The following is a 13348-nucleotide window of genomic DNA, read 5'->3' on the forward strand; positions in this document are numbered from 1 at the left end:
AATTAATCTGAAATTCTTCCTTTCAGACAAATTCATCAAAAACCCATCCCTTTACCAAGTAAGTCCAGTGACGTCGTGCAGCGTGGTTTCGGGTAGTTGTTAAGGCTGGATATTAGTGTCTGACGTGGTGGGGGTCTAAGGTAACAGTCATTTCCAGCTGCCTGATCTTTGTATCTTCTCTTCCTTGTTTCTTCATCTATAAAATCGATCTGAGGACATTTATCTCATAGAGTTGTTTTCAAAAACAAATTTGAGATAATTTTACTTTTTTCTCTTTTATTATTGACTTTGTGTTTTCCTGGTCACCCATCTTGTTTTATTTTCCAAAAACAATACAGCTGTTATCAAAATCAGAAGATTAAATCAAACAACATATGAGAAGCACCTGGCCCAGTGCTTAGTACATAAAAGTTCATCAATAAGTAATAGTTATTTAAATTAAATCTTACGATATGACAATCACAAAGTATGTCTATAAAAGGGACTCTGAAAAGAGGGTATGGCAAATTTCTGCATAATTTTCCCAGGGCAAACAACACCCTAAAAAAACTTAAGTCAGATAAATCAAGCTTGCAGAAGATAACCTGCAGAACTAAACTTCATTTGCTTCCCATACAATGTAGAAAAAGAACAAACAACTCTACCTTATATGAGTGACTTGAAACATATTCCAAAATAATCAAGAGGAAATCTACTTAAATAAATGCATAATTGTCAAATATAGAAACTGTATGTGCATTTTTACTAAACATAATTTTTGGCTTTAATTAGATTTTTTGATTTATCTTAAATAACTGAAACTTTTACTAATTAGGATTTTTTTTTAAGAAATCCTATCACACACAGAAAATTTTGGCTACAGAAATTTCTTTTTCATTATTTAAAAAACTTTATTATACCTTTTGTTGTTTTTCAACCCAATTCATTCTTGCTGTTGCTACTGAGCACCTGTCATGTGTAAGCTACAGTTCTAGGCAGAGGATACAAGAAGGAATCCAATACAGACTCAGACTTCAAGGAGCTTAGGTTCTATTGAAGGGGACAGAGTGACAATAAACACACAGGTGAACAATACTGTAACATGAATGCTAACCTGCTATGAAGAAAATAAAGCACGGTGGCAGGAGGTGGGTGGTGGAGAAGCCTGGAGGCAGTGAGGGGTGCTGTTGCAGATGCAGCGGCCTGGGAAGGCCCCTTCCAGTAGCTCCTCCTAAGAGCTGGTGCGAGGACCCTGTGAGCCAGTGTGTTGAAAAGAACAGGCCTGGTACATGCTCAGGCTCAAAACAACGCTGCCCACGGGCCCTCACTTGCCTGCCAAACTGCAGACGCCAGCAGCTGTGAGTGCCTTGGGGAAGCCTGAGCCCCTGCACTCAGCTTTGCTGCTCGCAGAGCGCTGCCCCTGCCCATTGCCTGCCAAGCCTTCGCAGGCCCCTCCTGTGACAGCTGTGACTGCCTTCCTGAAACCCCCAGGACTCTGTCTACCGAAGCACTTGGCTCATCCAACCGCATTTCTGCTGCAGGCGGCCCCATCTTAATAAAGGACGATTCTGGGGACGAGCCTCAGAGTCAGCCTTGACTGCTCACTCGCTCTCTTCACGCACCTGCAACTGCTCCTTCCTGATCCAAGTAAATCACCCTCACTGCTTCCACTGCTGCGGTCTGTTCCAAGCCACCACCCTCTCCTGCAAGAACACCGCACTGGCGTCCCTCTGTCCTTCCTCCTGTCCAGCCACCAGAGGGACAGGCAGGTAGCCCGCATTACTCCGCTACGGAAACCCTCCCAAAGCTTTCCTTATCATGTTTCTTGCAGCTCAATCACAGCAAGGCCCGCCAGGTCCTATAAACCTGGTTCCCTCTTTGCCTCCTGTCTGACTTCATCCCTCATTCTTCTCCCCTGTTCTCACTATTCTGCAGGCACAGTGGCCCCCTGGCTACTTCTGGAATATGCCAGGCTCTGGCTTTCTACCTGGAATATGCTGTCTTGAGATGCCCACACGCCTCCTTTCTTTCCACCAAGTGCCCCTTCAGTAAGGCCTTCCTTTTCTGCTTTATTTTCTCCATAGCATTCGCAACTCTAATAACATATGTATCATTACTGACGTCTGCATTGCCTATCAACCCACGAAAACTTAAGCTCCGGGAAGGCAGGACGTTTTGCTGTTTTGTTGACTGCTATACATCCCCCAATGCTGTGGTCATTGGCAGTCACACAAGAATGAGTGAATAAATGCAGCTAAGAATTTTTCTATTTCATGTGTCTCCACATTTAAGCCAGTGATACTGATTTGTTTTGGTCTTGGGACCCCTTTAATACCCTCAAAATCATGGCAGACCCAAAGAGCTTTGGTTACATGTTCCTTTCTATTGGCATTTAATGTATCAAGGATTTAAACACTGCGTCTTTAAAACATATTTATTAGTCCATTTAAAAATAGTATTACATGTTAACATTTTTGTGAAAATAATTATATTTTCCAAACAAAAGCAATTCAATGGGAAGAATGACATTGTTTTCCATTTTGTAAATCTCTTTAGAGTAACAGAGACTGGGTTTCTCATTTCAGTTTCTATATTCAAAGTGTTGTGCTAGGGCCGGCACCGCGGCTCAATAGGCTAATCCTCTGCCTGCGGCACTGGCACACTGGGTTCTAGTCCCTGTTGCTCCTCTTCCAGGCCAGCTCTCTGCTATGGCCCGGGAGTGCAGTGGAGGATGGCCCAAGTCCTTGGGCTCTGCACCCGCATGGGAGACCAGGAGAAGCACCTGGCTCCTGGCTCCTGGCTTCGGATCAGCACAGCGCGCCAGCCGTGGCGGCCATTGGAGGGTGAACCAACAGCAAAGGAAGACCTTTCTCTCTGTCTCCCTCTCTCTCTCTCTCTCACTCTCTCACTGTCCACTCTGCCTGTCCAAAAAAAAAAAAAAAAAAAAAAAAAAAAAAAAAGAGTATTGTGCTAGGTTTTCGGGTTGAAAACTGATCTTAACAGAGATAAGGAAATGGAGAAGACAAGACCTCTCAAAATTCCTAAAAACATTTTATGGACTCCCAGGGTCCTTGATCCACATTTTAAGAACCATTGCTTCAAGGTTTGTGTGTGTGTGTGTGTGTGTGTCCCAAGAACACCTTGCCCTGTGGTGGGGTATAGGCATAATAATGGCTTAACGAACAAAGAGGACCAATTGATTTTCCAACCTTTTCAGGATTTTCAGAAGGAGGGAGCCCAACTGTGGATGGACCGTTACCCAGCTTTTCATCTAATTCCCCTATATCAGAACAGGTATGAAATGAACTTTTTTTTTAAAAAAAAGATTTATTTATTTATTTATTTATTTGAAAGGCAGAGTTAGAGAGAGGGCGGGGAGACACAGAGAGATCTTCCATCCTGTTTCACTCCTCAACTGGCCACAATGGCCAGGGCTGGGTTGAGCTGAAGCCAGGAGGCCAGGACCTTCTTCCTGGTCTGCCATGTGGATGCAGGGGTCCAAACACATGGGCTGTCTTCTGCTGCTTTCCCAAGCACATTAGCAGGAAGCTGCATCAGAAGTGGAGCAGCTGGGACACTCACCAGCACCCATATGGAATGCCAGCATTGCAGGCAGTAGCTTAACCCACTGTGCCACAAGGCCAGCCCCTGGAGTGATCTCTTGAAATCATTCAGCCATCTTCTGAGAAGAGAGGTTTGGGGTAAAGCCTGAGACTGGAAACTGCATTTTAAGTGTCAGTTTCTAAGTTATCATTTGCGGGTAGGTACAAGAGATCCATATTTTTTCCCAAGACCTTGTTCCATTTATTTCCAGTTTTTTCCAGATCTCCTGAATAATAATTAGTGTTTCCTCAAAACTAGCAGGGAAATATGCTGCTTTTATTGTTATTCCTCTTAAATAGATTTTTATTTAAACATTGTAATTTCCAATAATAACTCCATGGAAGCTTACGTGTTTTAACACATAAGATAGTGAAATTTTAAGAGAGACAGAGAAAGGACTCTAAGCTGTGTAAAATATATGTCAGAATGTAAAATAAGGAAGCTTGCACACATCCTTCTTGCCATCTAAGAAGTCATGTTTCCTTACTTGTAAGAATCAAACATGATAATGGAAATTATAAAGCACTCCACATAGCAACAACAATAAGAAACATAATGGAAACAGAGGGTACAAGTTATTTAAGAGAAAGAGAAGAAATGGTTCAGGAATAACTAGGATTTAGTTATATTCAAATACTAAGTGACACAGCTAAGACTAAATAGGAATGATAACAGTCCTTGTGGTTGATCGAAGGAAATCTAAAACGCATTCTCAAGTTATCGGTGCAGCTGTGGTAGTGCTGGAGGGCGTGTGTGTGTAGTGCATGGAAGTCCCAGAGGCCTAACGGTGCCCTCCGTTCCACAGGAAGCTGATGTTCATTGTAAACCCTGGTATGCTGGTGCCTGCGATCGCAAGTCTGCTGAGGAGGCCTTGCACAGATCCAACAAGGTCTGATGGTATTTAAGTCCCATATTTTGCACTTAGCCTCTAATAGGCACAGCTGTCATCCTGATAGCTTTGTGATAAATGATTGCAACAATTATGGGTGCTGAGAGGAGCTGTCATCCCCTCCTCTCTCTCAGGCACCTTCATCTCGTTTCTACTTGTCCTTGCATCTCTACAAGGTCCGTAGGCTCCACTGTCCTCCCAGCAGGGGCACAGAAGAAGGCTTCAGGGGAGACCTGGAAGGCATGGTGCTTCCAGGAGTGATCAATGTATAGGATCAAAGATTTGGGTCTAAATGGCTAAAAAAGACCTGAAGGTAGCTTTTTGGAGAGCTTAATCCCAGTCATGTGGGAACACTGGGGACAGTATGGACAATCTAAGATTAAAGTGCCAGTTTTCACTTTCTCTCTTCCTTCTTCTCCCAATTTTTTACTTGTACCCTACTTTATGAGAACATACGACATTTACACATCCTTCATTACTCTTGTTTTAGTCCTATCTCTAGTTCATGGAAAGTGGAATTAAAAGATGAGTTTATTTTGGTGCAAAAATATTTGAAATCCACGCTGGCTGGCCGTGTTCTGCAGGGTGCTCCTGGGAAGTCTGGTGTTAACATGGTTTTCTTACCCCGACAGGTAACTTGATATTTTAGCCTGAAGGCTCTGCAGACCGTAGCTTGTAAAAGTCTAATAGGTTTACTGGAATATGACTCTGAGTTGATTGTTGCAGATCAGTTTTCTCAGGTAGACAGAAGCCTTTCTACTACACAGACTTAAGTTTTCTCTCCTATCCAATAAGTTGTCTTAACTTATAGTCTTCAGGGGCAGTTCTGTTCTACTGTTTTCTTTTCCAAGGACTGAAATTACACATATATTTTGGGTCTTTTTTGTCTTTCTTTGATTCTAATCACTCTCTGACTCTATCTTTGTTAGCGCTCTTAAATGTCTTGGTTGTTTCTACATTTATTAAATCTTCATTTGAGGCTATGCAGGGTCTTCGGCATCTTATAATTTTTTTGCTTCTGAGATAGGTCTTTTTCCTCAATTTCTTTCCTGAATTTGACCAACTCTTGTTGTACTTCTTCCTGTTTTTTGTGCACTTTTTTGGTCCTACATTTTGAATTTAGGACTAGAATATTTTATCAAAGATTTAATAAAATGGATAGTATTGTTGCAGGTTTTTTCCTGTTTTAATGTAAGAATTTTTTTGTGGTGAGAATTTTTATCAGGTGAAAGTTTTGATTCCTCATTTGTTTTTCTTCTTACAGTACTTTTGAATAGACTTTATTCACTACATTTACATTCATGGGCAACTTGTGGTCAGGGTTCCTGGTTCATAAGTGTTCTCTAGGTTTGATCATGTGTCTCTTCACGCATTTCTAAATCCTAGCACATCAAAAAGCCTGCATTGATGTCACTGAGGATTTTCTGTGACTATATATTTTGCTGAACTATTGTATTGAAAAGCAATAAAATAAATTCTAATGTATAATAAAAATTCACATAACTAAGTATTCACCTTTTGAATATAAATATAGATATTTGTCATAAATCAATTTGTAACCCACAGAAAGTAAGTAATGCTGACCATGATTATGCTTTTGTTTTATTAAACAGGATGGATCATTTCTTATTCGGAAAAGCTCTGGCCATGATTCCAAGCAACCATACACACTAGTTGTATTCTTTAATAAGCGAGTATATAATATTCCTGTGCGATTTATTGAAGCAACAAAACAGTATGCTTTGGGCAGAAAGAAGAATGGTGAAGAGGTCAGTGATTTCTCTTTTTACTCAATTCTATAACTATCCATTGGGCATAATGGCATCATGCTGCATTAGGCCTTAGAGATGAAGAAAAAGGATGCAAACATACTTAACCTGAGACTCACCTACATATTACAAATATACAAGATGAAATGCTGTATTTGGCCAATATATCCCATGAGAAAACAGAAGAGGAGAGAATGGTGAGATGTACATCCTATTCCTTTCATCAAATTAATGAAGTCAGTCTCCTGGAATCTTACTACAAGAGGACGCATAAATTAAGGTTGGAATGCCAAGTAGAAGTAAGGATGTGAGAATCCAGGTGAGGGTGCAGGGCTCCAAAGTTAAAACCTAGAATCTTAACTCAGTTATCAGATTAGGTGACTGAAGAGATAAGGAACAGGAGATGAACCATCAGACTATAGCCCTTGGGCCAGAGTGAGCTACAAGCCTGCAGCATGAAATAAACATCACGTGGGTCTTAATTATTAATCACACATGAACTTAAACATCTCTTTACTCTGAGCCAAACTCACTGCTTACCATATCCCACTTAGTCAGCCTTTTCCTATAAATGAGCCCTGAGAGATAAGCTGGAGTAATCCATAAAGAGAGTGATAAATTTTCCTATCCCAAATGTCGGGTTATATTTGAATAGGTAAATGAAAGTTGAAGGAAAAGAGGAGAGACGATTCCTTTAGAAACAGCGATGCCACCCCAGACCCAGCACTGGTTAGAAGGCATCGTAATGGCTGGAGTGCCTGTCTTCTCCGCTGGATGAGGCCAGGGACTATGTCTCGTTCATTTCTGTACTCCCAGATCCAGAGCAGAATGGCTGGCTTCAGTAGATACTTGATGAATACATATCAAATGAATGAACTGATGTGTTGATTGAGCGATTACAGTCAGGAGCAAGCAAAAACAAACTGCTTCTTACAAAAATTGTGGTAAAACCAGATACTGTAAAATTTACCACCTTTGCCGTCTTTGAGTGCACCATTCAGTAACATTAAGTATATTTACATTGTTGTGAACCTGATCTCCATAACTTTTCTCACTTGCAGAAATGAAACTATACTTGTGAAATAAGATCTCCCCCTCCTCCCTTCCTCCCAGGACTTGGAAGCCAGCACTCCACTTTTTATTTTTACGAATTGCACTCTAGAAATCATACATTGTGCGTCTTTTGTGACTGGCCTATTTCACTTAGTGTAAATAGCCTCAAGGCTCATCATGCAGCATCTGACAGAATTTCCTTCAAGTTTATGATTCTAGAATATTTTATAATACATTATTTTTAAGCCTGTATAGTGTGCCACATTGTATCAGTTTACTACACATTATTACCTATTCATTTACCCATGGACATTGGGTTGCTTCTATCTCTCAGCTATTGTGAACAGTGCTGCTATGGAGAATGAGTGTAAAAATATCCAAGACCTGCTTTCAATTGTTTTGAATATATTTATCCAGATATGGGATTGCTAGATCTTACAGTAGTTCTATTTTTATTTTTTTGAGGAGAAGCATACTGTTTTCCATAGCAGTTACACCACTTTATAATCCCACCAACAGTATACAAGGGCTCAAATCTTTCACATCTCTACAATACTTGTTATTTTCTTTGGTTTGTTGTTGTTGTTATTATCATAGCCATCCTCAGAGGAGTCAGGAGATACCTCATTTTTGTTTTGATTTGCACTTTTTAATATTCTCCAAATATTAGTGAGTTGATCATTATTTATTTATTTGTTTGTTTGAGATGGTGAGAGAGAGAGAGAGAGAGGGAGGGAGGGAGAGAGGCCTTCCATCCCCTGGGTTACTCCGCAAAGGCCTGCCAATAGATGGGTGGGGCTGTGCCAGGCCAGAGTCAGGAGCTAGGAACTCATCCAGATCTCCCAACTGGGTGGCATGCACCCAATTAGTTGAGCCATCACCACTGCCTCCTCAGGGTCTACATGAGCCGGGAGCTGCAGTCAGAAACCAGAGGCATCATTATCTCTTGGCACTCCAGTGTGGAATGTGGGTACCCTAACCACCAGGCAAGTGCCCACCCAAGAGTCTTTTCATTTCCTTTTTGACTACTTATTTATCATTTTTGAAAAAATGTCTATTCTAGTCCTTCACTCATTTTTTAATTGGTTTGATTTCTTGTTGTTGAGTCTTAGGACTTCTTTATATATTCTAGATGTTAAGTCTTTATTAGCTATGATGTTGCTTCAAAAAGTTCAAGGAAAATTCAGTTTTTTTAAAAAATTGATTTTATTTGAAAAGGCGAAAGAGAGAGAGAAAGCATGAACCCATCGGCTGGTTCGCTCCCCTTCAGTGCTGTTTAGCAGTAATCAGTGATAGACCTGTGGTTCTGACAGGACAGAGTAACTTTGGAAGGATCATTTCAGTTACAGCCTCCCCCACGGGTCTAATGTTTGGTTTTTTAATAAGAAGTTTAAGCATGGACGAAGGAGCTGTCCAATGTGAAGTCCTGAAATTCTCTCCTATAAATCTCGAGCTCCCAAAAGACTTCCTTGTCTTACTGGAAAAGTAAATGGGACTTACTCTTGCCTAATGGATATTCATTGCTACCTTAGGATTAACAGATCAAAGCTTCATTTCACTCCCAAAGTATTTAGCCTATAGACACCCAAATATGTATTTTATTACTATTATGGTATCTGGAAGTATTGACAATTAAAACCTTTACTTAAATTATCTATAACAAAAAGAGCACATCTCCCATATATTAAACACCTGGATAGAAAATGAAAATTTTGATTATGATGCTAGCCAGGGTCCAGTGCTGTGGCATAGAAGGTAAAGCCGCTGTCTGCAGTGCCATCATCCCATATGGGTGCCAGTTTGAGTCCTGGCTGCTCCACTTCCAATCTAGCTAGCTCTCTGCTATGGCCTACGAAAGCAGTGGAAGATGGCCCAAGTCCTTGGGCCCCTACACCCACATGGGAGATCTGGAAGAAGCTCCTGGCTCCTGGCTTTGGATTGGCCCAGCTCCAGCTGTTGTAGCCATCTGGGGAGTGAACCAGCAGATGGAAGACCTCTCTCTCTCTGTCTCTCTGTCTCTGCCTCTCTGTAACTCTGCCTTTCAAATAAATAAATAAATAAATATTTTAAAAAAATTTTTAAATGATGCTAACCATGTAGATTTTTAAACGTGTATCTGTATTTTTATTTGTGTATAAATGGATAAAAAAAACTGATTAGCTGTTTAACTTTTTATACAGCTGTTTTAGCATAGTGTGACACAATATTGAGTAATTTTACAGCTTTGACAACTATTTGCTTTATTTTATTGTCCATAAGATTTTGAGTCATCAAACAAGTTGCCTTTCTGTCCACCTATGAATAAATACACTGAATTAATGTAAACAGAAAAAAGTAGAACTAAGGGAAAACTGCACATAAGTTATACCAATTCTATTCATTACATTGCAGTTATGCTTCATCTCAGGTCCTTACTTCAAACTATAAATATTTCAATCCCCAAACAATACGACAAGGCAATGCCCACAGATATTCAGGGACTAGATGGACAGAATGAGATGTTCATGTGTGTAAATATAAAACTCACTCCTTGGCTTCTTGGGTTCAAAACACTTTTTCACTTGGAGTCTACTTCAAAGAGGTTGTGCTATTTCATTTCCTGGCCCTTTAGTCTATAAATTTAACCTCTAGGGTTGGGCATTTGGCCTACTGGCCAAGATGCCTCTGTCCCATATTGGAATGACTGGCTTCAGTACTGGTCCCACTCCTGCCTCCAGCTTCCTCTAATGCAGATCCTGAGAGGCAGCAGGTGATGGCTCACATAGTTGGGTTCCTGCCAAGCATATGGGAGATGTGGGTTGTATTCCTAGCTCTTGGCTTCAGCCGCAGCCCAGCCCTGACTGTTGTGGGCATTTGGAAGTAAGTCAGCAACTGGGAGCTTGCTCTTTTCTCTCTCTCCTGCTTCTCTCTCTCTTTTTGCCTCTCAAATAATTTTTTAATCTTAAATTTAACTTCCAGCTGCATTTTGTTGAACAACATGCTATGCCAACCACAATAAATATCTTGTGGGATTTATCATAAAAGAATCCAATAGGCAGTTTCAAGGGGGTTGAATGATTAAAGCAATAGGAATAAAGATTAAAATATTCAAAGGTCCCTTTCTCTCCCCTCTCCTCCCTCACCTAATATTCAGATAATTATCTAAAGTTGGATAATATATACTTTATGCAATATGTAGATATTTGGAAGGCAGCCAAAAAATTAATAAGGGCTTTTAAATTTTGTATTCAAGATGTTAACTTTATCTGAAAATTTTTAGGAAACAAAATCATTTGAAAACAATTGCTAAGTTCATGGCATTATTGCAAAAACAATTACTACTTTAAAAAATGATTCTAAATGCATTTATTTGATGATTGTGAGGTTTTGGAATTTTCATATGCTCACTGCATTTCATTTCATGGTCTATTATGTTTACATAATGTTTCACTTAAAACTTTCATCTGTGGCATGTGTTAGGTGCAGTGGGTTAAGCCACAGCTTGGGATACCTGCATCCCATACTGGAATACCAGGTTGAGCCCCAGATGGTCTAATTCTGATCCAGTTTCCTGCTAATGTATGCTAGAGACAGAACATGATGGCTCAAGTGCTTGGTCCCCTGCCACCCACGTGAGAGACATGGATGGAGCTCTGGCTTTGGCCTGGCCAGTCTGGCTTTTGCAGGCATTTAGGGAATAAACCAATGGCTGAAAAATCTCTCTCTCTCTCTTGCTCTCACTCTCGCTTTCTCTCTCTCTCCTCCCCTCTTCCTCTCTCTCTCTCTTTCAAGTAAATGAAAGTAAATAAATAAATGTTAAAAATAAAACCTTTATCATTTTTCAGAATAAATTTAGGATAACCTTAAGACCCACACATAACATTACAAGGATTGAGACATACAAAAATTAATATTTATGGTGAAGGCCCAGCAAGAGAGGTCATTATTAACCAGGCATTAAGTTATCTCTAAGCTTACAGGAAACCAAACCAAAAAAAAAAAAAAAAAAAAAATAACCCAACACTCCAGTATGGGATATGGGCATCCCAACACCGATTAGTGGCTTAACCCACTGTCCCACAATGCCTCCATGATGAAAGTTTATCAGGCTTTCTTCATTTGTTCAAAAGGGAAAACAAAACACAAAAATTTAGGGAATAATTTTTTCTTGGTACTAAATTCTAAGATCAATGTATTACACTAGTTCTTGTACTTAAGACTTATGCAATGTAATAATCTAGGTTTTGTAAAGAATGTAAAAAAATCTATTCTATGACAGTTTCATATTTGATACTAATAAAAGTATTGAAATATTACATCAGAACTCTTTGAAGTTCCCTTTGGAGTTATTTTAATTAGGGCTGTCAGTGTGCTTTTAGTCTTACCACATATGGAGTCCAGAATCTTCCACCTCCAAGGTTACAGCCTTTGAGCCGGCGCCGTGGCTCAATAGGCTAATCCTCCACCTTGCGGCGCCGGCACACCGGGTTCTAGTCCCGGTTGGGGCGCCGGATTCTGTCCCGGTTGCCCCTCTTCCAGGCCAGCTCTCTGCTATGGCCAGGGAGTGCAGTGGAGGGTGGCCCAGGTGCTTGGGCCCTGCACCCCATGGGAGACCAGGAAAAGCACCTGGATCCTGGCTCCTGCCATCGGATCAGCGCGGTGCGCCGGCTGCAGCGGCGGCCATTGGAGGGTGATCCAACGGCAAAGGAAGACCTTTCTCTCTGTCTCTCTCTCACTGTCCACTCTGCCTGTAAAAAAAAAAAAAAAAAAAAAAAAAAAAAAAAAGGTTACAGCCTTTGTAAATTACACCTAATTTTGAGAAAGTGGGATAGGACAGGAGGAGGGGAGCTTGAAGTTAACTCAGAACTAATGTGCAGTCCATCTGCTTTCTCCCTTTAGTACTTCGGAAGCGTGGCCGAAATCATCAAGAACCATCAGCACAACCCCCTGGTTCTTATTGACAGTCAGAACAACACAAAAGATTCCACGAGACTGAAATACGCAGTTAAGATCTCATAAAGGAAAACAAGGTTGATGTTACTGCTTCAGACTTTTTCCCCCAACTTTCTCCTTTTGAGAAAAAGTCTCAAAAACTTCATATCTTGGACTATGAGTCACCGGTAATAAAGTAGAAGTTGGAAGCAGCTATTGAGGTTGTCATCCATTTCTTTATAAGAAGCTCACATGGACTTGTTCTACCTATCACCTGGCCTGATGAACTGTTAATATCTGGTGAGGTTGAGTTATGCTGTTAATATTCTTTGAATAAATGTCTTTATTTAAAATAAATAGGTGTAAAGTATTTTCAGTCATGTAAGAAAAATAACACTCTTTCAAAAATAAGAAAACAGTATTCTTGGATAAAACAAAACTGCTGAAAATTTAGGACTCCACAGTTACCACTGGTGCACGAGTGTGGCTGGCCTATCTACTGTCAGTGCTTGGTGGCCTGATTAAAATTTTAACATACAGAAAATAAACTATTAATGTATGGTAATTATGGTATTTGAAGGTACAGACAAGGGGAATGTAATGGTGCCCTGTTGTGAGTACTCCCAGCTAGGGAGATGTGAAGGGCATGAACTTTCTGGAGGTTCTTGTTTGGGATTATGTTACTAGCTTTGCTTATTAAAAACAGTTATAACCTCTTTGGTTTGCATGTCTGTTAAAGAGAACCTAAATCTGGTGTGAGGCTTAAAATGAGACAACAACAAAACTAGAAGCCAGCTACCCTTGGGTGAAGTGTTCTGTAAATGCCATTTTGTTCAAGTTGATTGATAATGTTCTCAAGTCTTCTGTGTCCTCTGACTGTTTTGCCTAGTTGTTCTGTTGTTATTCAGAGAGAAGTGTTGACATGTCAAATGCTAATTGTTGATTTGTCAGTTTCTCTATGTAGTTGTCGGTTTTGCTTCATACATTTTGAAGTTTCAGTATTATATATATATACACAGACCTTTAGGATTGGTGTATCTTTTTTTAAAAAAAGTATTTATTTACTTATTTGAAAGTCAGAATTACAGAGAGAGAAGGAGAGACAGACAGACAGACAGACACACACACACACACACACACACAG

At 40.3% G+C, this 13348-nt stretch overlaps 1 protein-coding gene across 1 annotated transcript in view; it reads left to right on the forward strand.

Moving 5' to 3' along the window:
• The window catches only part of BLNK (B cell linker), a 71472-nt gene extending 58911 nt beyond the window's left edge, over positions 1-12561 (forward strand). Inside the window, exons 13-17 of the mRNA XM_051823460.2 lie at positions 27-58; positions 3197-3273; positions 4388-4471; positions 6085-6240; positions 12172-12561. Coding sequence (XP_051679420.1) covers positions 27-58; positions 3197-3273; positions 4388-4471; positions 6085-6240; positions 12172-12291 — 469 coding nt within the window. The 3' untranslated portion in view covers positions 12292-12561. The remainder of the gene's footprint in view (positions 1-26; positions 59-3196; positions 3274-4387; positions 4472-6084; positions 6241-12171) is intronic.
• Positions 12562-13348: the final 787 nt, after the last annotated feature.

This window comes from Oryctolagus cuniculus, chromosome 15 (genome assembly GCF_964237555.1).
Source record: "Oryctolagus cuniculus chromosome 15, mOryCun1.1, whole genome shotgun sequence".
NCBI lineage: Eukaryota > Metazoa > Chordata > Mammalia > Lagomorpha > Leporidae > Oryctolagus > Oryctolagus cuniculus.